We start from the raw sequence: 23,514 nt of genomic DNA, 5'->3' as shown, positions 1-23,514 counted from the left end.
TTCATTACTTCGTTTAGCTTAGATATGTGAGTTGTGCAAACACAGTTATGTTATAGCAGAGAAAAAGCTAATCATATTTCGATTTTCCATATACGAAAATTTTAGCCGATTGGCAACTGACCGTTAGCTATCGTGATGTATCTATATATTTTTATTTGGTCGAGTGAATAATATATACACATACATAGTTGATAATAGAAACTTAGGTCTTTATAATCATCGTAGACGGATATTTTTATATAAAATTTAAAAAAAAGAAAGAAAGAAAGAATTTTAAATATTTGAAGGGACTTACTAACAACCTTTTTATATATATACGCCCTTATAACCTGGCACCATTGTTTGAAATGTGAAACAGCACATAAATCTCGTCTGCAAATTTTTTCACTTTCATATGTCATCATCTAATATTTGAGTTTTTTAAAGCGTGAATACGTCTAAAAGAAATGCCTGTGACACCGGTCTTTTACATAAGAAAACCGTTAAAAGACGAATAAAAAATGAATTGTTAATGGAGGAAAAAGTAAAAGAGTTAAGAGTGATTGCAGCAAATGAGTTGTTGCAGTCAAATTGTGACGCCCTTGCCAGCCCACCAACACATTTGCTAGCGTCATCGTCGGTGATTCGGTCTCCACAACCTTCAACAAGTTCAAACTCTGAGGTAATTATCATTAAATGAGAAAACGGATTTCCAATAATAATCACTGATAATCATATGCTGCAGTCCTTCAAAAACCTATTTTACCAAAATAGAGATGGTAATCCAGTGTCTCAAGTGGTTCAATTAAACCATGGGGAGGTTTTCAGTGAAGACACAAGTGAGGCATTATACATTTTGCACAAAGTTTATTTTAAAGTATAATAAATATGGTTTTTACTTTTCGAAATAGATTGAAAATTATTATTCGGCAGTCAATGCCAGCAACATCGAACCTCAGCAACATCAAGCATACTCAGCATACTTCAAGATCAATATGACAGTTATTCTGACGATTCTGCTATTTCTGATACTCAAGATGATGAGGTTTTTACTTGCAAATCACTCACTCATCATCAGTCTGTGTACTGTGTGTTTGTTTCAAATATGTGGTCAATTAAAATGTTTCGAGGACTACAGAAATACATGTATCGAAGATTTTTTCCATGAAATATATCTTTCTTCCATATTTTTTCTACTTGACTTGACTTATTATGAATTGACAGATGATTTTAAATACTGAAAAAAACACACATTTTCACCACAGTTTTACATGTTGATTTATTAGTTTACACTTGGCAACATCTATGATGGTGTGATCTTTTTCCCGCCCAAGTCTTACAGCATTCGTAAGTCAAGCACGACGAATCCTGTCCAAGACCTTATGTGCTTTTTTAGTCATATTAAGCAATTTGTTTCAAAGATGACCAACAATAGTTCAAAACAACCCTTCTGGACTTTATATTCTGGTCACTGCTTCTGATGGAGTTTTTATAACATCTCCTAGTTCGTTTTTCAGACCGAAACTTCCTTTACCAATAAGTGAAACTAAAGAAGACTGTGAAACTCTGCTTAATTCCTGGATAGCAAGTAAAAAGGCGGTTGCCTTTAGGTAAATGTTAGAAGTATTGTTACAGTAACTGATTCTTTAAAACATCAACCCCTTTCTTCAAACATAGATGGAATTCTACCTCCAAGACGGAGTGGAACCTTTTTAGTTATTCGAAGGATTTCACTGATGGTGATAGAAGCACATTTTTAAGTCTGGTGTTGTAAACTGCTTTTCTGGTATGACATTTACATCAACAATTTCCTACTCTTTACTATTGTTTGGTTTTTGTCACAATTTACAGAGAGTTCGAAAGAAATTTCAGCTGAAAGGAACAAGCTTCTACTAGAACTTCATGGCAAAGAGTTGTTGAAGACAACTGTAGGAAAAAGAACAAACAGTTATCCAACATCAAAGTGTCCCACACCAGGAATAATGAAAAGTCCAAGACAGTCTGTTAACGTTCCTTCTGTTCAACAATCAAAAGAGGTTTCTGCAGTCAAACAGAAAACAGTGCCTGTCAAGTCAAAATCAACTTCTCTGGCTAAACCAAAGGCAGCAGTTCCCTCGGCAGTTCCATTCCAACAAAAGGCTATTGAATCACTGGTGCCAGAAAAACAGGGTAAAAAAAGAAAATCAGAATACCCTGAAAGTTCTGGTAAATTTGATCCACTTTAATTATCTGCCAAAATAATTTTACATTCTCACTTGATTGTTTAATAGACTCAAACTTCTGAAGAAGAAAAGGAAAAGGATGATGACTTTTTTGGAAGTATACACTCAACTTCATCACAATCAAGGCAGGTAGCAGATGTGTCTCCTAGTAATGAACATCAAAAAGAAACAAAGGTTCATAAGGATCAAGTTCAAGATCAAGATCAAGATTTTCATCATAAGTGAGAAAGAAAACTCGAGTGATCTGCCTTCTGGTAGTGACAATGTTCCAAATCTTGATTGCAAAGATATTATTATTGAAGAACTAAAAAAAGTAAGTGCGTTATTATATTTATTTTTGTCATGACAATTCCTTTCTATTCACTTAACAATTTCCTTCCTTGTGATTTATTCAGGAAAATGAATCATTGAGGGAAAAAAATCGGGTTTTAGAAGAAAAGGTTACTGACTTCAATACCATTGCATCTAAAGAATTTGAAAATATCGAGCTAAGAGAAAAAATTGAAGGTTTGGAGAAAGAAGAGCCGATAGTTCTTGTCCGAGGTATAATTTATATATTTTCAAATTTAGCGTGTGAATAAATGACCTGATATATTTATAGAGATGAAGGAAACACTTGAGGGAATGAAAATTCTCGTTGAGATCATATCATCACCAGCAGTGCACAGTCAACTAAATGTACAACCTCCAGGTTTTGGTGTTCCATCGCAATATTTAAGTAGTCCATCGTCAAGTTCTTGCCACATCGGTGCAAAATTGGTAATAGATTAAAAAAAAATAGTAAAAGGGCTTTATTTCTTAAATGCTTATTGTTAGTGTAGGTAAAACTATGGGGAGAAGTTTTCATCTGCGAATCTGTGCCTAAAAAAGTGAAAACAATCTTGAAGTCTAGTGGTCAGACAGAGTTTTCTCGGAATCGCGCAGTTACTGTCATCTTGGAAAATTTATTTTCACCTGAGCAACTGGCAAATATGTCACTGTCAGGCAGAAAAAGTCCAGGAATTCCTGACGCTATTCCAAAACCGAAAATTCCGGACAAAACCAAGAGGCTATTCACAGTAAGAAACCAAACAAGTTTATAGAGATTTACGATGTATTATAAATAACAATTTTATTTATTAGATTTCATGCAAGCAGCATGGGGCGAGGCATTTTCAATCGAGGATGAAAAAGGGAGCGTTACGACTATGGCTGTTCTATCAACCACCCAAATCGATAAGGCAATTGGAGCAAGGTTATTGGCCTGTCACACCCACCTAAAAAAGAAGAAAAATCCACAATCTCAGGAAGACCATGAATAGAAGATATCGCCTCTCACCAGTCTCGAAATCTTCTTTACTATTTTGTTTTTTATTTTTCACGATTTGTTTTTGTGTTACTCTGTTAAAATGTTATCTATTACATTTTAAGAGAGTATGTGCTGCTGTGTTTTTAAACATGCCTTGTTAAACATCAAACATCTGTTCAGATGTTTGATGAAAATACAAAGACTGCGCCGTCGTATAATCCTTGCCATTCAGGATGTTCACGAAAATTAACATCTAATCCATACTACAAGAATAAAATATACGGCAAAATTAAAAGCTTAGCAAAAAAAATTAAATTGAAAGTACTTGGGACTGAGAATAATTTGATGCCATTTTCCATGCACGAGGTGTTACAATATTTTTGAAAGACAGGCAGATGTGACTTGTGATGATGAAGAAAATCAGAGTGTGCTGGTGTGAATATGCAATATGGGCAATAGCTATCAGCAATGCGTGCACATTTTTGTCGTTCATTCCTAAATATCTTCCAAGAGCAAATAATGTAATTATCAAATTGTTTTGTTACAAGTAATCGATACGTAATCGATTGGTAAAGTATTTTTCGTAAACAAAACAACTTGTTTTTCTTTTTCAATTGCATAAATTTAGGTAAAAGACTCAAGCAATAAATTATATCTGAAATACCTAATACTCCAAAATAATGTTATTTATTAATTAGTCAGGATGTATACTGATTCGGAAATTGAAAATATCTTAATTGCTGGTGGATATTCATGCCGACACAGAAAACGGCCTTTAAAAGATTTAGGGCCAAGTTACTAATCTAAACTCAAACGGAAGGCCAATGAATTCATGGCTCTCTGGGTATCAAAAGGAGTTCCTACAAAAAATTGGAATATTATTAAAAATTGCAAGGATTTAGTGAAAAAATATGGTCTCTATAAAGCAATTTCCGACAGGAATGTCACCCAGAGTGCTGCAGAATTAGTGAGTCAATCAGTACAAGTTATCTAGTCACTTATTTAGCATCTCACCATCGATCTCTTGCAGTTGACTCTTCCCGAAGATGAGAATGAAGTAGAATCCCACCAGAACACACCAATACTAGATTGGACAGACTCAGTAAGATGCAACTTGCATATTGTTTTGAACCCGTATTAAATTCTCACATTCAATTATATTCAAAAGGTTCGCGAGCCAACCATTGAAAACGATGTACAAGACTCTGAAACTGACTCTGAAACTGGGGAAAACGATTTAAGTCCAATTAATGGTACTCAGTCGTATCAAAAACGAAATCTGCCTCTGCTTGCCTTATTGCAACATTTTGCAGTTTATACAAATCAAAATCATAGCGACATGACATATCTCTTGATGCTATTGAAACTATATGAACCAGAAGAAAACTATTCTACATTACCAAATACAGCTAAAGAATTAATAAAAATTGATGGATTTGATTGGCCATCAAATGACCAACAACAATCATCCCCAAAACTGCCTCCAGCAAGTCCGGTCGGCGATGACAAATATTTACATTTCGGTTTAGAAAGCGCTCTTAGCGGAACATCTCCTGGCATCGTATACCGCGATGCTGATTTGTTTCAATTTGTCAACGTATATGTTGATGAACCAGCATCTGCTGATCATGAAAAGAGTACGTTTTATTGTATTGCCTAAAATATTCTTGCTCCTAATAATACAATTAATTTTTTATTATTGCCAGATTGAAGCATTTGACCCACTTTTTACAGCAAACTTAGCCCAAAAACCATTATTAACTAAAAATCGTAGCCCAGTTCTGGAACATGATTTGCCTCACTATGAAGTAGATGTCTTTATTGATGAATAAAAACCATTTCGGGCCAAAGATGCTGCTTTCGTCACTCCTATACTTGGGAGAATTCATTCCATTCGACCGAACTCGGAATCTAATGAAGGTACAAGAGAACTTGAAGAGACATCTCCCTTTATTATTGGATTTTATTGTGGCGAAGGCAAGCCCAATGATATTGATAGTTTTCTAAACCCAACAATCGACGAATTTATTCGTCTTTCTCCTGAAACTGAAGAATCTAGTTTGCAAAGCAAACGATTCTTCACTGCCTCCCTTCGTTGCGTTATTTCCGACACCCCAATGCACTCTTATCTGAAGCAGTCTAAAGGGCACTCGGGATACTGGGCTTGCGATCGTTGTATTCAAAAGGGTGAAAAATTCGGCGATAGTAAAGTAATCGTAATGCGGAATGTTAATGCTCCCCTGCGAAATGACGTTGATTTCCTAAGCTATCACGTGAATGATTTTTCTGATGATGACCATCTTGATCCCAATCTTATTAGTCGTTTCGTTCGCCTTAATTTCCCCATGGTAACAGGATTTGTCATAGACCCCATGCATACAATGATTGAAGGAGCCTTTGGTCGTAGATTAGTTGGGTTTGCTTCCGTGCCAAGTGAAGGGAAATTAAACAAGACGGAACTAGCTGAGGTTAATACTCGAATCGCTGTTTACAAATCTTGGAAGGTAAATGATTTTGACAGGCACGTGGAGAACTTGAGTGGTTGTGGCAACTATAAAATGCATGTTAAGAGGCAATTTCTGTTCTACCACCTTTACCCGGTATTTGAAGGGATTCTACCTGGTTTTGACCTTGACCACATCATGATGCTTCAATTTTCAATGTTACTCTTGGGATCTTTTGAGTCTCAACCAGTTCCTCAATCGAATACTATTAAGGCTCAACAGATTTTAAATATGTATGCCGTAGGAGGTAGGACTATCAGAAAGGGATATCCCTTGTCGCTTTGTGAGCCCCCAAATTAATCACATAACCCAGGATGTCGCCAAGTACAAATGCGGCGTGGAGAAAATAAGCGCATTTCAATACGAAAGTTTTCTATTTTTTTTTTCGTAGGGCGTTAAGAAGCGGAAATTTGCCAATAGAACAGATTCGTAACAGGCTAGTAGAAAAAATGAAATATCAGCTTCCAACAACTGCTTCGGGCGTAATAATTGACAAAAAAGTTCGGCTTCTGTTGGAAGCTAAAAGAAGGTGAAATGCATGTACCCCCATTCAATATCTTCACAAAGGTGGAAAATGTCCCAAAAAGTTAGTTTTTTTTTAATTTTAACCGAATAAATTAATTAACCGAAAACCAGACAATGTGTGTGCAATGTCTAATGGTGAAATTATAGTATGTACAGATTTCTTGCATGATGATATCAATTATTCACGCTCAGTAATCTTTGGTCGAAAATTTCTTTGTTTATAACCTGTATTGTGAAACCCTACCTCTCCTCTGACAACGGTATTTATCTTGTTTCAAATCTGTCCGAATTTATTGAAAAGTGGCAAATAACCAGTGTTACTGCTAAAATCCAAGTGTTCCCGCGAAGACCTCAGGGTAAACCAAATCTTGGAGATGAAAATCAAGAGTGGCATTAAGGCATACAATAAAAAAAAATAATTTACTTTTTATGTGTTTTTAAACATGTTTAAATGTACACATGAATAAGTAATAAAATTTGTTTGAATTGATTTGTTTTCTGTTTGGATAGTATAGTGCATAACTACTATCTTTTTCATACATGAAACGAGTGTGTGCGCTGAGAAACGGTCGAAGAAAAACAGTAAAGTAGTTTTGTCTTGGAAAATACGCGGGAAAGCATTCTAAGTTGGCATTTTTGAAATCTATATAATGTACATGTTTTACAAAGACGAGAGGGCTAAGGTGCATCTGCATTTCTGTAGTTAATGGAAAAACCAAAGTAGAGTTAGTAAAATTAGTCATATGTATCGGTGTAGTGGTTAGTGCACAGCGTTTCTGCTTCCCAAACAAAATTTTTTTTTGTCAAAAACCGTTGAACAAGCTGCCCATCTAACAATAATCGGCGGTTGCGAAGGTTACTATCAGTTACTTCGTAAGAAGCGTACCTCAACTTATAAGTTGCGCTTTCCGTTACGCATGGTATAAGTAGCGCTAAGTAGCCCTCTTTTGAACGAGTGTATGTTAATATCTTAAAGTATTTATTACCACATTTGCCATTAAACTTTCAAAATTTTATTCGTCTTTTTCACATCAATAAAAACGCAAAAGTGAACGGTTTCCCAACAGTTAAAATATTCATTTTTTTCCTATTTTTTTCCAAACTAAATGGTTCTTGGACAGAAAGATTCTGCTCGGGCGCGTGGTGTTAACCAACAGCTAACTAAAACGGAGCTTATATGGATGTTAACCCACCGCTTACTTTGAACCTATTTCTATGAAATAAAATATTTCCTTGATTACAAAGTAATTGGAATTACGTGCATTAGTGAATGAAATAGAAAAATGTAGTGAAGTGAGTTTCAAAAGCTATGTTTTTGAAAAGGGTACATTTTGCTTTACATATCATTGCATTCGTGCGAGCCTGATAGAACAATTATGTTTAAATAGACAAAATTGGATGGGCAAGTATAAGACAAGCATTAACTCTTTAGTTCCCGGTAGGGTTCTCTAACCGCTACCCAGATAGCACACTGCAGTCCCATAGACGTCCGAAATACGTCACTTTGAGACGTCTGAGATGTACTTGGCACATAGCAGATTCCCAAGTTTACATTCCAAGGACGTCTTTTACGTATGGCCAATGTCCGCTTCGACGAGATCTCATAGCGATCCTTATCCCGTCCCATTGGATGGACTTTAGACGTACTTGGTACGGAAAAAGGATCTCAAGATGTCATGAATAATAAATCTTTTTCTGGACTCTGAATTTCGTTCCTTTTTTCTTTCCTCTTCTTTTTCTTATGAGTGTTTGCTGTGCCGACAATTTTTCACGAACGCTGATCCGGATATCCGGTTCGGACGACAAGTTTATTTGTCAAAGTATGCAAAGGGTTACCGGAAACACTACATAAATCTACAGCGTACTAACAGCATTGTTGTAGAAATATGAATCCTGGACAGGGGATCGAACCCGGATCGTCGTGGTGAGAAGCCAGTACTATACAGATGGGCCACGAATTCATGTATATAAATTCGAAGATAAAGGTAATAATAAGATTTTAGAATCAAACTTTGCCGCGAAATGACAAAGACAGTTTCTCCGAAATTTTCTAAGTGTCGAGAAGGAGCCAAAAAATAAAAACGGGACGCATCAGAGACTTCTACGAGAGGGAGTAAAAAATGACGTATCCGACAAGATGAAAAATGAGTAACGTATTCAAATAAGGGCTCGCAATGGGACATCTTAGAGATTCCCCTGTGCCCACCGCACCAGCCGCACGGCTTTGGTCCCGCCTTGGGACAAAAATTCCTATCTGGGTATTCAATTACCGCCTACAAAATCTTGCACAAGATGCTCTTGAGTCTCATTTAGCTGGCTTTTAAAAACTCCGGAAGAATATAGAATTAAAGAAATTATTTGAAAAGGAGGTGCTACTAATGTTCATGATGCATTCACGTGATCAACAAAATCTATAATCGATACTTTTTAACAACATATAAGATAAACTTGTTTTCACTTACGTAGATCGTTACAGCATACGTTTTGATTTCCGGCTGTGACTTCCAAGGGCCAACCAATATGTAATAGACAGGTAGACCAACAAAAATGGGAAGATAAGGCTTTAAAAACTCCCCCAAAAAGCTTCCCGGTTTAGGGAGTTGACGAATCGAGCAAATCAGAATTTTCCTCTTTCAAGAGATCCTTTTGCTGGGCATTGTGGTGCAAAAACGGTTTTTATTGGATATAAATTAAACAAAAGGCGTGATAACTTGTAGCTTCTCCACCGAAAACTATTCATAGGGAAATTAAGAATATTTTTAGAAGAATAGCCCTTTTGAATTTTTACAACATTTTAGCTGCCAGTCTCTGCATTTGCATGAAAAGTATAACCTGTTTTTATGTGTATTGGCGTTTAGGATATAGCATTGCTTATCCAATTTCTGGTATCTGATATTTTCGAATATTTCCGTGAAATGAACGGAGAAAAGAAGAGAAAGAAAGAGGGACAGGGAAAACCAGCCTGTATATACTTCCATGACAGCTTTAATTATGGAATCGTGTTCTAGAAAATTATAACTGTATTTTTACATTATTATTTTGTCATTTTATTGTTGCATATAATATATTATCAATCATAAGGAATGCTTTCACTATTGTATTTCGTGGGGAAAAGAAATCTAGTGTACATGAAAATTAATATCAAATTAAAAAACACAACAAGTTCCTCTAAAACTAATTCGCATTCCTTATGTTTAATTATACTTTTAACGAGTCCCCAGTCAAATCCGGGGAACTTTTGTCCTGCGTAAAGTCGGACTGTTTTGCTATTCGCTTTTCTGTAGCTTAATCATCTGTCCGTAATAGATTTTATCGTGGGAATCTGCCCAGTGACTACCTTATTGAAGATTTCGTCATCACTGCGATGCTATAGACATCTGGTTGTGATGCTGGTTGTTGCGTCATCAAAGATTGCGTCATCACGGCGACGACATCTGATGGTGATTTGTTTTGGCATGTTTGGGCAAGTTCCATATATAATAAAAGCTTTTGGGGGAGGAGCCTGTGTTGACACATTATCCGTGACAGACACAGGCTCCTCCCCCAAAAGCTTGTTCTTTTATTATATTTGGATAAACGTTCCCATGTTTAAAATCTGAACCGTTAAAATAATTTTTTATTAATTTTTTAAAACTAATGAACACGACGTGATTTGAACACGCAACCTTCTGATCTGGAGTCAGACGCGCTACCGTTGCGCCACGCAGTCATACACATATGATAGCAGATCAAATGGATAAAACAAATTTTAGGGGTGGGAAATGTCAAATCGTATTTTTAAAAAACATTTTTCTTTTATTTCCAGTGAACTCGTACTAATCCTCAACTCATCGCTAAAGAACAGAGAATATAACCAAGAGCTTGTATCACATTTTCCATGTGAATTTTTCTCAAAACTGTTGATCAAAAGCGGTAAATACCATCGTAAATTGGGTAGGGGAGAGTGGGACGATCTGGCGTTCGGGTCGGTAGGCTCAATTGATTTCTTGATGCGTTAGAATTGCAATAAAATATTCAAAAAATTAGGAGATGTAGATGTTAGTAATGCGCATCTTAAAACCAAATTTCATGGTAGTACGACGAATGGTTAAGGAATGAAAAGTAAAATCAATTTTTCATCTTAAAATTGGGTCGTCCTACTTTGACTTTCGAATCAAGTATCGGCTTTCCCGATTACTTTAAAATTATAAAATAATATGGAAAATACTCTTCGTTATCTCTTCTTTAAGCCTGTTTAGTTTGTTTAATATTCACAATAGTTTAAATAAGAGATATTCAATAATATACTAAGACCCCTTTGTTGGGAGCGCATCGGCCACACAGTGTCGGGGCTTTTTGCTCACATAAAATTGCATATGATAGCAGTAAAATTATTTGTGTTCGACTTTTTTCGTGTTTTTAGTCAACTAACATACTTATTTAAGCTTTTTAATTGATATTCCGTTGGGGAGTTACATTATTGTTTTTTTTTTTTTAATTTTAAGTTTCTACTGTCAGTCAACGGGTTTTCCGTAAGAAATACAGGGGCCGAGACACCCTGGTGGTGTGAGCAAGTGAGCAAGTATCTGGGGCGGGTTTGCTCTCTTTTTTTTTTTTAAATCGGCAATAACCTAGTCTTAATTTATTTAGATCGGATTGAAAAAATCACCATTTAGAGCAGGAAGGATTCTCTTTGGATCTAAATACGTTAGAAAATAATGGAATGGAAGCTAAGAGAAAAAAGAGTGAGCCAGTCGCCCCACTCTCCCCTATACGAGTCTAAACAGATGAGTTTTGAGTTTGACTCGAAAGATTTAACGAAGGGTTTTCCATGGATGAAATTTTTTGATGAGGGAGATACGACCCATATGTTGCAAGTATAGGGAGCAGGGAGCTGCGTGTGGAACCCCCGATTCCATAAATATCTTGTTTTGTTTGATCCCTTTTTGCTGATCGTGAACGAGTGATGATCTGCGATCAAGATCAAGAACCAGATAGAACTTCTGTGGTCCATTTTGATCAACGTTGGTGAAGATATGCAGTAGTAGTAGTAGTAAAGTAGTAAGTAGTAATTAAATCTATTTTGAGTTAAGAAATTATTGCTGAATTTAAGGATTAATTCCTTCTCACAGTGTAACTGAAGGCACGTCCATCAGGAATTTTTCATTTTTTTTAAAGAAAATTGAACAATTAACGAAAAAAGAAAATGCATTTGTGAAGTTTTTTATTTTCTCAATAATGTAATTTCAGCCAGTGATAAGTCAGAAATCTCATAGGGAGATTACGACATTTTGGAAGATCTTAATGACGAAGTTTGTGTTTACATTTAAATTGGTGATCTAATTGAAAAAAAATCAAAAGAGCAAGAAACATGACGTTGGATTCTTTCGAGGAATAGAACATTGCACTCACTAATAAAATGTATTGTGATGTACGATTGGAGAATCTTTTGAAAATTCACCAATTTCTCTTTCGAAAATGTTAAGGTCAAGAGAATGATAAAGACTATTTTTCTTCATTTTTAAGAATGTCTACGGCCTTAGTGAAGCTCCCATGATTCTAAAATATATATTACAACATAAAACCTTCTTTTGCTTTGTTTAATTTTCCAATGTTTTAATGAAGAAAGTTTGTTGTTAACTTTTCGTTTTTATATTCAATATAGCGACGTAGAATGAGTTCTAGAGAGTAGCATATTGTACTGTAACTTACGTCATCGAAAACGCCTTACAGTCTGTAAGGCGTTTTCGATGAGCACAAAGTCGCGCTAACTTTGAAGAACGATTCAAGATATTTGGGCCGGTCAAGTTTATTGACTACAAAAGTCAAAAGAATATATGTAATTTTCATTTACGACTCAGTGAAACTATACCGTGGAAAAAATAGGCTAAATGAAAGAAATAATATTTGTCTAGACTGTCTTTTACTTGTATATACTTGTTTCTGTCTCATAGTACGCGTCATCAGGAATTAATATATTCTCGCCTGACCAATGCTTCAGTTGAGTTTCAAAAGCAAGGGATGGTAATAAAACGGGTCGAGAAAACAGTGAAATTATTAGATCGGTCGAAGTCAGACACAGTTATAAAAACTAGAATTTTATTGCAAGGGTATCGCAGTACAACACGAAATAGATTCTCAGCATGTCCTTAATAGAGCCCCTTGGGCACCTTCGTCATTTAAAGTTAGCTTAAGTTTAGTTGAATACAGTGTTAAGAACTTTAGGAAATGTTTCATTTTCAGAAAGTCCTGTAATGAAAGAATGGCCTATTACCATCACGGCCTACATACTGGCTATATATCCCTCTGTAGCCGAATGGATCCAGCCTTTCCAATCCCCTTTCTCTGACTCATCATAGCCAGGACCGAAAGTAGTAAAATGTTCCACTTTCCAAAGCTTGTTTCCACCGTTTGAAACTTACAATTCAGTCTAGTTACTATTGTTTACTTAGAAAATGGTACCATCTATGTTTGAAATGTTGAAATGCTGAAAATTTTTTCAAAATGTCCGACGTTTACTTTTTAAAAAGCAAATAAAAGATATGAATGTCACATTGGTTCATGTTTAAAGCATAAAAACGATGCAAACCATCGTTCGTTACATTTGCCATAATGTAAATCTACCAGTTTTAGCTTGGATAATGATAATTCATCATTACTGACCATTTTTATTTTCCACGATTCCTATTGGTTGAAAAAAAAATCCCATCGTCAATAAAACTTGGTTGATGGCATTGGAATAGAACATATATGTAAGCCTGGCTAGTTCAGTCGGAAGAACATGGGACTCTTAATCTTAGAGTCGGGGGTTCGAGCCCCCCGATGGGCGTTACATATTTGCAAATATTGTAGATTTAATTAAGATGTTGGGAGACCATCGTTATTATTTTGTAGTCATTTCAGAAAAATTCTTTATTGGCATGAAGTTTCCATAGTGCGGTGGTTCTCACATCGGCCTAACACGCTGAAGGACCTCAGTTTGATCCTGGTTGGAAACGGGGAAGTATTTTTTTAGAAAGACTATCAATCAGATGCATATTTTTCATTTTTGCAAAGGCCATATTCCTTGTGAATGAAATTTACACTCTGACAATCTGAAAAATTCGCAATGCTGTATCCGGAAGAAGTCAACAGACAGGGGGGATCAATGGCGACTGCGGTTGTTGTGCAGGTGATATAGCCCTTAAGAGACTTTCTTCTTTAGCCAATCGACATTGCCCTTTGGTTTTAGGAATGTGGGAAATGACTTGCGCTGGATGGGGAAGAAGTCCATAAACATCAGCAGAGGGGAATCAATGATAGATTACACCTGAACCTGGAACAGTAGCTCCACAAGAAAATGAACATGATGCGTGTGCACCCTACGCTGTAAATGTTCAGTAGATTCAACAATCATCAGCTAAAGAAGCCATATCGTGAGTGTGCACTCTACAATGCAAGCTTTAGTCGGGTATAAAGTCATGAGAAGAAGAGTTTAAAATAGAGCAATAGATTTCATTCACCATGCGCCCCTGGGTGGGATGAAACCACCAGCCTTCCGGTTAACAGCCGAACGCGCTAGCCAATTGCGCCACAGAGGCATGCTAATTGGCTAACGACAACCATTAGGAAAGCAAAAAATACATTTTTGTGCAGCTGCTGTGCTGTGCTGTGCTGTGCTGTGCTGTTCTTCTTGTTTGTATTTCATAAACATCACGGATGTTTTTATGAATTCATTGATTCAATTAACTTTTAATGGTGTATTGGACATTGATTCACATATCCTGTAAGAATAAATCGCTTTGAATAAGCGAAACAGTAAATATATCAAATTCAAATTCATTGAAGTGGTGTTTCCCAGCTCATCAGTATTTTTGATTTTTCTTCAACGCCAATGCAAGATATGACTTATAAGGAGTTATCTTGTCAATTATTCATGTGTGAGCGAAAAAGAAATGAACAACTATATTTTTACCTAAAAAGTATCATTTTTGAAAATTGACTTCAACTCCGTAGGTTGACTTGTCTGCTAAGAACTATCAATAATAGCAAAATAACGATACCCGAGAATCGAACTCGGGTCAATTGCTTGGAAGGCAACTATGCTTACCACTATACCACCATCACTTGATAAAAGTGAACGTCATCACTTTCGTATTGTCACATCTTTTTAAATTACTGAAAATCGACCAGTATTACCACTTAGTGACCTTGTTTAGTGGTACATTAAGCATTCTCTATCACTATATCAAAGCAACCTCTCTAATTATGTTGCAAAGCGATGATCATGTAAATTCAGATAACGATATGGTTGTCAGGAGTTGACGCCTTAGACCGCTCGGCCATCCTGACCACATCATATGTACCTAAATTCCTTTTCCCTACTGATGTGGCATATATTAAAACTCTTTTCTGCACTGGCTCGCGTCACTGGCTCATTGCACTGGAAGAGGGAAGAAATCCATAAACACCAGAGGGGAATCTATGATAGCAGCCGAACGCGCAAGCCAATTGCGACCCAGATGCATGCTGATTGACTAACGACACCCATTAGGAAAGCAAACATTACGTTTTTACTAATACCAAAAATAATAAAATCTTGCAGTTGACTTCCGGTATGCCATAGTGTAGAGGTTATCACGTCGTCTTCGTAAGCTGAAAATCCTCAGTTCGTTCCTAGGTGGAAGCATCAGAAAAGCTATGGGAATAAATAATATCCGAGGAAAAGTAAAAATAAAATATTAATAGTAGCGTATCTCATCTAGACGATTAGAAGTATAAGGCAACTGTGAACTCGCCACAAAGAACCAAATAATCATCATAAAACTTCGTTCACGGCTAGTGGACAGTACAAAATATGGTCAATTAAAACTTGATTGATAACATTGGAATAGAGTGTAATATCAGGCCTGGCTAGCAATTAAAACTTGATTGATAACATTGGAATAGAGTGTAATATCAGGCCTGGCTAGCTCAGTCGGTAGAGCATGAGACTCTTAATCCCAGGGTCGGGGGTTCGAGCCCCCCGTTGGGCGTTACATATTTGCAAATATTGTAGATTTACTTTAGATGTTGGGAGACCATCGTTAGTATTTTGTAGTCATTTCAGAAAAATTCAGTGTTGACAGTAAGTTTCCATAGTTTAGTGGTTATCACGTCGGTCTATCACGCTCAAGGACCTCAGTTCGATCCTAATTGGAAACAGATAAGTAGTTTTTAGAAAGACTGTCAATCAGATGCATATTCTGCATTTTTGCAAAGGCCATTTTCCTTCCCGTACGAAAATTCTCGCTGCCCAAAATAGCTACCAGCTATCTACTAGCTAGTCCTAGACAGGGGAGTTTTTAGTTAGATAAGTTTAGCTTTCCCTATCTAGAATTAACTCAACATATGTAAGCTAGAGCTATTTTAAGTATGAAATTGGATAGCTTATAGTTGTTTAGCCGCTTCATTACTTCGTTTAGCTTAGATATGTGAGTTGTGCAAACACAGTTATGTTATAGCAGAGAAAAAGCTAATAATATTTCGATTTTCCATATACGAAAATTTTAGCCGATTGGCAACTGACCGTTAGCTATCGTGATGTATCTATATATTTTTATTTGGTTGAGTGAATAATATATACACATACATAGTTGATAATATAAACTTATGTCTTTATAATCATCGTAGACGGATATTTTTATATAAAATTTAAAAAAAAAGAAAGAAAGAAAGAATTTTAAATATTTGAAGGGACTTACTAACAACCTTTTTATATATATACGCCCTAATAATAAGCTTGGCAACATTGTTTGAAATGTCAAACAGCACATAAATCTCGTCTGCAAATTTTTTCACTTTCATATGTCATTATCCAATATTTGAGTTTTTTAAAGCGTGAATATGTCTAAAAGAAATGCCTGTGACACCGGTCTTTTACATAAGAAAACCGTTAAAAGACGAATAAAAAATGAATTGTTAATGGAGAAAAAAGTAAAAGAGTTAAGAGTGATTGCAGCAAATGAGTTGTTGCAGTCAAATTGTGACGCCCTTGCCAGCCCACCAACACATTTGCTAGCGTCATCGTCGGTGATTCGGTCTTTACAACCTTCAACAAGTTCAAACTCTGAGGTAATTATCATTAAATGAGAAAACGGATTTCCAATAATAATCACTGATAATCATATGCTGCAGTCTGTCAAAAACCTATTTTACCAAAATAGAGATGGTAATCCAGTGTCTCAAGTGGTTCAATTAAACCATGGGGAGGTTTTCAGTGAAGACACAAGCGAGGTATTATACATTTTGCACAAAGTTTATTTTAAAGTATAATAAATATGGTTTTTACTTTTCGAAATAGATTGAAAATTATTATTCAGCAGTCAATGCCAGCAACATCGAACATCACCAACATGGGTTACTTCAAGATCAACATCACAGTAATTCTGACGATTCTGCTATTTCTGATACTCAAGATGATGAGGTTTTTACTTGCAAATCACTCACTCATCATCAGTCTGTGTACTGTGTGTTTGTTTCAATTATGTGGTCAATGAAAATGTTTCGAGGACTACAGAAATACATGTATCGAAGATTTTTTCCATGAAATATATCTTTCTTCCATATTTTTCTACTTGACTTCACTTATTATGAATTGACAGATGATTTTAAATACTGAAAAAAAACACACGATTTCACCACAGTTTTACATGTTGATTTATTAGGTTACACTTGGCAACATCAATGATGGTGTGATCTTTTTCTCGCCCAAGTCTTACAGCATTCGTAAGTCAAGCACGACGAATCCTGTCCAAGACCTTATGTGCTTTTTTAGTCATATTTAGCGATTTGTTTCAAAGATGACCAACAATATAGTTCAAAACAACCCTTCTGGACTTTATATTCTGGTCACTGCTTCTGATGGAGTTTTTATAACATCTCCTAGTTCGTTTTTCAGACCGAAACTTCCTTTACCAATAAGTGAAACTAAAGAAGACTGTGAAACTCTGCTTAATTCCTGGATAGCAAGTAAAAAGGCGGTTGCCTTTAGGTAAATGTTAGAAGTATTGTTACAGTAACTGATTCTTTAAAACATCAACCCCTTTCTTCAAACATAGATGGAATTCTACCTCCAAGACGGAGTGGAACCTTTTTAGTTATTCGAAGGATTTCACTGATGGTGATGGAAGCACATTTTTAAGTCTGGTGTTGTAAACTGCTTTTCTGGTATGACATTTACATCAACAATTTCCTACTCTTTACTATTGTTTGGTTTTTGTGACAATTTACAGAGAGTTCGAAAGCAATTTCAGCTGAAAGGAACAAGCTTCTACTAGAACTTCATGGCAAAGAGTTGTTGAAGACAACTGTAGGAAAAAGAACAAACAGTTATCCAACATCAAAGTGGCCCACACCAGGAATAATGAAAAGTCCAAGAAAGTCTGTTAACGTTCCTTCTGTTCAACAATCAAAAGAGGTTTCTGCAGTCAAACAGAAAACAGTGCCTGTCAAGTCAAAATCAACTTCTCTGGCTAAACCAAAGGCAGCAGTTCCCTCGGCAGTTCCATTCCAACAAAAGGCTATTGAATCACTGGTGCCAGAAAAACAGGGTGTAAAAAGAAAATTAGAATACCCTGAAAGTTCTGGTAAATTTGATCCACTTTAATTATCTGCCAAAATAATTTTACATTCTCACTTGATTGTTTAATAGACTCAAACTTTGAAGAAGAAAAGGAAAAGGATGATGACTTTTTTGGAAGTATACACTCAACTTCATCACAATCAAGGCAGATAGCAGATGTGTCTCCTAGTAATGAACATCAAAAAGAAACAAAGGTTCATAAGGATCAAGTCTTTGTCATCATAAGTGAGAAAGAAAACCCGGGTGCTCTGCCTTCTGGTATTGACAATGTTCCAAATCTTTATTGCAAAGATATTATTATCGAAGAACTAAAAAAAGTAAGTGCGTTATTATATTTATTTTTGTCATGACAATTCCTTTCTATTCACTTAACAATTTCCTTCCTTGTGATTTATTCAGAAAAATGAATCATTGAGGGAAAAAAATTGGGTTTTAGAAGAAAAGTTACTGACTACAATACCATTGCATATAAAGAATTTGAAAATATTGAGCTAAGAGAAAAAATTGAAGGTTTGGAGAAAGAAGAGCCGATAGTTCTTGTCCGAGGTATAATTTATATATTTTCAAATTTTGCGTGTGTATAAATGACCTTATATATTTATAGAGATGAAGGAAACACTTGAGGGAATGAAAAGTCTCGTTGGGATCATATCATCACCAGCAGTGCGCAGTCAACTAAATGTACAACCTCCAGGTTTTGGTGTTCCATCGCAATATTTAAGTAGTCCATCGTCAAGTTCTTGCCACATCGGTGCAAAATTGGCAATAGATTTTAAAAAATAGTAAAAGGGCTTTATTTCTTAAATGCTTATTGTTAGTGTAGGTAAAACTATGGGGAGAAGTTTTCATCTGCGAATCTGTGCCTAAAAAAGTGAAAACAATCTTGAAGTCTAGTGGTCAGACAGAGTTTTCTCGGAATCGCGCAGTTACTGTCATCTTGGAAAATTTATTTTCACCTGAGCAACTGGCAAATATGTCACTGTCAGGCAGAAAAAGTCCAGGAATTCCTGACGCTATTCCAAAACCGAAAATTCCGGACAAAATCCAAGAGGCTATTCACAGTAAGAAACCAAACAAGTTTATAGAGATTTACGATGTATTATAAATAACAATTTTATTTATTAGATTTCATGCAAGCAGCATGGGACGAGGCATTTTCAATCAAGGATGAAAAAGGGAGCGTTACGACTATGGCTGTTCTATCAACCACCCAAATCGATAAGGCAATTGGAGCAAGGTTATTGGCCTGTCACACCCACCTAAAAAAGAAGAAAAATCCATAATCTCAGGAAGACCATGAATAGAAGATATCGCCTCTCACCAGTCTCGAAACCTTCTTTACTTTTTTTTTTATTTTCACGATTTGTTTTTGTGTTACTCTCTTAAAATGTTATCTATTACATTTTAAGAGAGTATGTGCTGCTGTGTTTTTAAACATGCCTTGTTAAACATCAAACATCTGTTCAGATGTTTGATGAAAATACAAAGACGAGAGAAAATATTTTTATTTATTTATTTAAATTAATTTTATTAAAATATAGGTGTATTAGGCATAAATATATTTCCGGTAAAATAAACCATTTTTAATATGCTACAAATGAGCTTAAATTCAACTGTCTAAAAGTCCATTTTTAGCTCGAAAGAAAAAGCTAGGGAAATCTTAATTAAAAATACGTTGGAACTTTTCAACTAGAAGTCAGCTGTAGACAACCTAATTTTTAATGGCTTTTAGCTGTTTTTGTCCAGTGGGAAAAGGGACAAAAAAACTTCACTGTAAGCTTGGCATGATAAGCTGATAGCCCCCGCGTTGTAAGCTAACGGTCAGCTACAAACAGGCTGAAATTTTCGTACGGGTTGTGAATGAAATCTACACTCTGACAATCTGAAAATATTCGCAGTGCTGTATCCGGAAGAAGTCAACAGACAGGGCGGATCAATGGCGACTGCGGTTGCTGTGCAGGTGATATAGCCCTTAAGAGACTTTCTTCTTTAGCCAATCGACAATGCCCTTTGGTTTTAGGAATGTAGGAAATGACTTGCGCTGGATGGGGAAGAAGTCCATAAACATCAGCAGAGGGGAATCTATGATAGATTACACCTGAACCTGGAACAGTAGCTCCACAAGAAAATTAACATGATGCGTGTGCACCCTACGCTGCAAATGTTCAGTAGATTCAACAATCATCAGCTAAAGAAGCCATATCGTGAGTGTGCACTCTACAATGCAAGCTTTAGTCGGGTATAAAGTCATGAGAAGAAGAGTTTAAAATAGGGCAATAGATTTCAATCACCATGCGCCCCTGGGAGGGATCGAACCACCAGCCTTCCGGTTAACAGCCGAACGCGCTAGCCAATTGCGCCACAGAGGCATGCTGATTAGCTAACGACACCCATTAGGAAAGCAAAGAATACATTTTTGTGCAACTGCTGTGCTGTGCTGTGCTGGGCTGTTCTTCTTGTTTCTATTTCATAAACATCACGGATGTTTTTATGAATTCATTGATTTAATTAACTTTTCATGGTGTATTGGACCTTGATTCACATATCCTGTAAGAATAAATCGCTTTGAATAAGCGAAACAGTAAAGATATCAAATTCAAATTCATTGAAGTGGTGTTTTCCAGCTTATCAAAGCAGTATTTTTGATTTTTCTTCAACGCCAATGCAAGATATGACTTATAAGGAGTTATCTTGTCAATTATTCATGTGTGAGCGAAAAAGAAATGAACAACTATATTTTTACCTAAAAAGTATCATTCTTGAAAATTGACTTCAACTCCGTAGGTTGACTAGTCTGCTAAGAACTATAATTAATAGCTAAATAACGATAGCCGAGAATCGAACTCGGGTCATTTGCATGGAAGGCAACTATGCTAAGCACTATGCCACCATCACTTGATATGCGTGAGCGTCATCACTTTCGTATTGTCACATCTTTTTAAATTACAGAAAATGGACCAGTATTACCACTTGGTGACCTGGTATAGTGGTACATTAAGCATTCTCTATCACTATATCAAAGCAACCTCTCTAATTATGGTGCAAAGCGATGATCATTTAAATTCAGATAACGATATGGTTGTCAGGAGTTGACGCCTTAGCCTTGGCCATCCTGACCACATCATATGTACCTAAATTCCTTTTCACTACTGATGTGGCATATATTAAAACTTTTTTCTCCACTGGCTCGCGTCACTGGCTCATTGCACTGGAAGAGAGAAGAAATCCATAAACACCAAAGGGGAATCTATGATAGCAGCCGAACGCGCAAGCCAATTGCGACACAGATAAATGCTGATTAACTAACGACACCCATTAGGAAAGCAAACATTACGTTTTTACTACGTCCAAAAATAATAAAATCTTACAGTTGACTTCCGGTATGCCATAGGGTAGAGGTTATCACGTCGTCTTCGTAAGCTGAAAACCCTCAGTTCGTTCCTAGGTGGAAGCATCAGAAACGCTATGGGAATAAATAATATCCGAGGAAAAGTAAAAAAAAAGTATTAATAGTAGTGTATCCCATCTAGACGATTAGAAGTATAAGGCAACTGTGAACTCCTCACAAAGAACCAAACAATCATCATAAAACTTCGTTCACGGCTAGTGGACAGTACTAAATATGGTCAATTAAAACTTGATTGATAACATTGGAATAGACCCTAATTTCAGGCCTGGCTAGCTCAGTCGGTAGAGCATGAGACTCTTAATCTCAGGGTCGGGGGTTCGAGCCCCCTGTTGGGCGTTACATATTTGCAAATATTGTAGATTTAATTTAGATGTTGGGAGACCATCGTTAGTATTTTGTAGTTATTTCAGAAAAATTCAGTGTTGACAGAAAGTTTCCATAGTTTAGTGGTTTTCACGTCGGTCTAACACGCTCAAGGACGTCAGTTCGATCCTAGGTGGAAACAGATAAGTATTTTTTAGAAAGACTGTCAATCAGATGCATATTCTGCATTTTTGCAAAGGCCATATTCCTTCCCGTACGAAAATGCTCGCTGCCCAAAATAGCTACCAGCTATCTACTAGCTAGTCCTAGATAGGGGAGTTTTTAGTTAGATAAGTTTAGCTTTCCCTATCTAGAATTAACTTAACATATGTAAGCTAGAGCTATTTAAGTATGAAATTGGATAGCTTATAGTTGTTTAGCCGCTTCATTACTTCGTTTAGCTTAGATATGTGAGTTGTGCAAACACAGTTATGTTATAGCAGAGAAAAAGCTAATCATATTTCGATTTTCCGTATACGAAAATTTTAGCCGATTGGCAACTGACCGTTAGCTATCGTGATGTATCTATATATTTTTATTTGGTTGAGTGAATAATATATACACATACATAGTTGATAATATAAACTTATGTCTTTATAATCATCGTAGACGGATATTTTTATATAAAATTAAAAAAAAAATAAAGAAAGAAAGAATTTTAAATATTTTAAGGGACTTACTAACAACCTTTTTATATATATACGCCCTAATAATAAGCCTGGCACCATTGTTTGAAATGTCAAACAGCACAAAAATCTCGTCTGCAAATTTTTTCACTTTCATATGTCATCATCCAATATTTGAGTTTTTTAAAGCGTGAATATGTCTAAAAGAAATGCCTGTGACACCGGTCTTTTACATAAGAAAACCGTTAAAAGACGAATAAAAAATGAATTGTTAATGGATGAAAAAGTAAAAGAGTTAAGAGTGATTGCAGCAAATGAGTTGTTGCAGTCAAATTGTGACGCCCTTGCCAGCCCACCAACACATTTGCTAGCGTCATCGTCGGTGATTCGGTCTTTACAACCTTCAACAAGTTCAAACTCTGAGGTAATTATCATTAAATGAGAAAACGGATTTCCAATAATAATCACTGATAATCATATGCTGCAGTCCGTCAAAAACCTATTTTACCAAAATAGAGATGGTAATCCAGTGTCTCAAGTGGTTCAATTAAACCATGGGGAGGTTTTCAGTGAAGACACAAGCGAGGTATTATACATTTTGCACAAAGTTTATTTTAAAGTATAATAAATATGGTTTTTACTTTTCGAAATAGATTGAAAATTATTATTCAGAAGTCAATGCAGGCAACATCGAACATCACCAACATGGGTTACTTCAAGATCAACATCACAGTAATTCTGACGATTCTGCTATTTCTGATACTCAAGATGATGAGGCTTTTACTTGCAAAACACTCACTCATCATCAGTCTGTGTACTGTGTGTTTGTTTCAATTATGTGGTCAATGAAAATGTTTCGAGGACTACAGAAATACATGTATCGAAGATTTTTCCATGAAATATATCTTTCTTCCATATTTTTTCTACTTGACTTCACTTATTATGAATTGACAGATGATTTTAAATACTGAAAAAAACAAACATTTTCACCACAGTTTTACATGTTGATTTATTAGT

At 35.9% G+C, this 23,514-nt stretch overlaps 1 protein-coding gene and 4 non-coding genes across 5 annotated transcripts; 3 read left to right on the top strand and 2 right to left on the bottom strand.

Moving 5' to 3' along the window:
• The first annotated feature begins 368 nt into the window (after positions 1 to 368).
• On the top strand, positions 369 to 23,468 carry LOC124193994. Its single transcript, XM_046587998.1, has 3 exons — positions 369 to 661; positions 22,985 to 23,083; positions 23,151 to 23,468. Exons 1-3 carry the CDS (start codon positions 512 to 514, stop codon positions 23,466 to 23,468), a joined length of 567 nt encoding a protein of 188 aa, XP_046443954.1. The 5' UTR covers positions 369 to 511.
• On the bottom strand, positions 14,004 to 14,077 carry Trnan-guu. The gene has a single exon. It is a non-coding gene; the product is annotated as a tRNA-Asn (tRNA).
• On the top strand, positions 15,439 to 15,511 carry Trnak-cuu. The gene has a single exon. It is a non-coding gene; the product is annotated as a tRNA-Lys (tRNA).
• Trnan-guu lies at positions 20,395 to 20,468 on the bottom strand. Its single transcript has one exon. It is a non-coding gene; the product is annotated as a tRNA-Asn (tRNA).
• Trnak-cuu lies at positions 21,772 to 21,844 on the top strand. Its single transcript has one exon. It is a non-coding gene; the product is annotated as a tRNA-Lys (tRNA).
• Positions 23,469 to 23,514: the final 46 nt, after the last annotated feature.

The sequence above is a fragment of the Daphnia pulex genome, chromosome 5 (assembly GCF_021134715.1).
Source record: "Daphnia pulex isolate KAP4 chromosome 5, ASM2113471v1".
Taxonomy (NCBI): Eukaryota; Metazoa; Arthropoda; class Branchiopoda; order Diplostraca; family Daphniidae; genus Daphnia; species Daphnia pulex.
Note: the sequence above shows the minus strand (reverse complement) of the source record. Positions and strands in the feature narration are given on the sequence as shown.

Excerpts from the sequence above, each read along its gene's own strand:
- LOC124193994 (XM_046587998.1), top strand. The coding sequence starts at position 512 with ATGGAGGAAAAAGTAAAAGAGTTAAGAGTGATTGCAGCAAATGAGTTG. Across the intron at positions 662-22,984 it reads CAACAAGTTCAAACTCTGAG|TCCGTCAAAAACCTATTTTA; the intron begins GTAATTATCATT and ends CATATGCTGCAG. Across the intron at positions 23,084-23,150 it reads TCAGTGAAGACACAAGCGAG|ATTGAAAATTATTATTCAGA; the intron begins GTATTATACATT and ends TTTTCGAAATAG.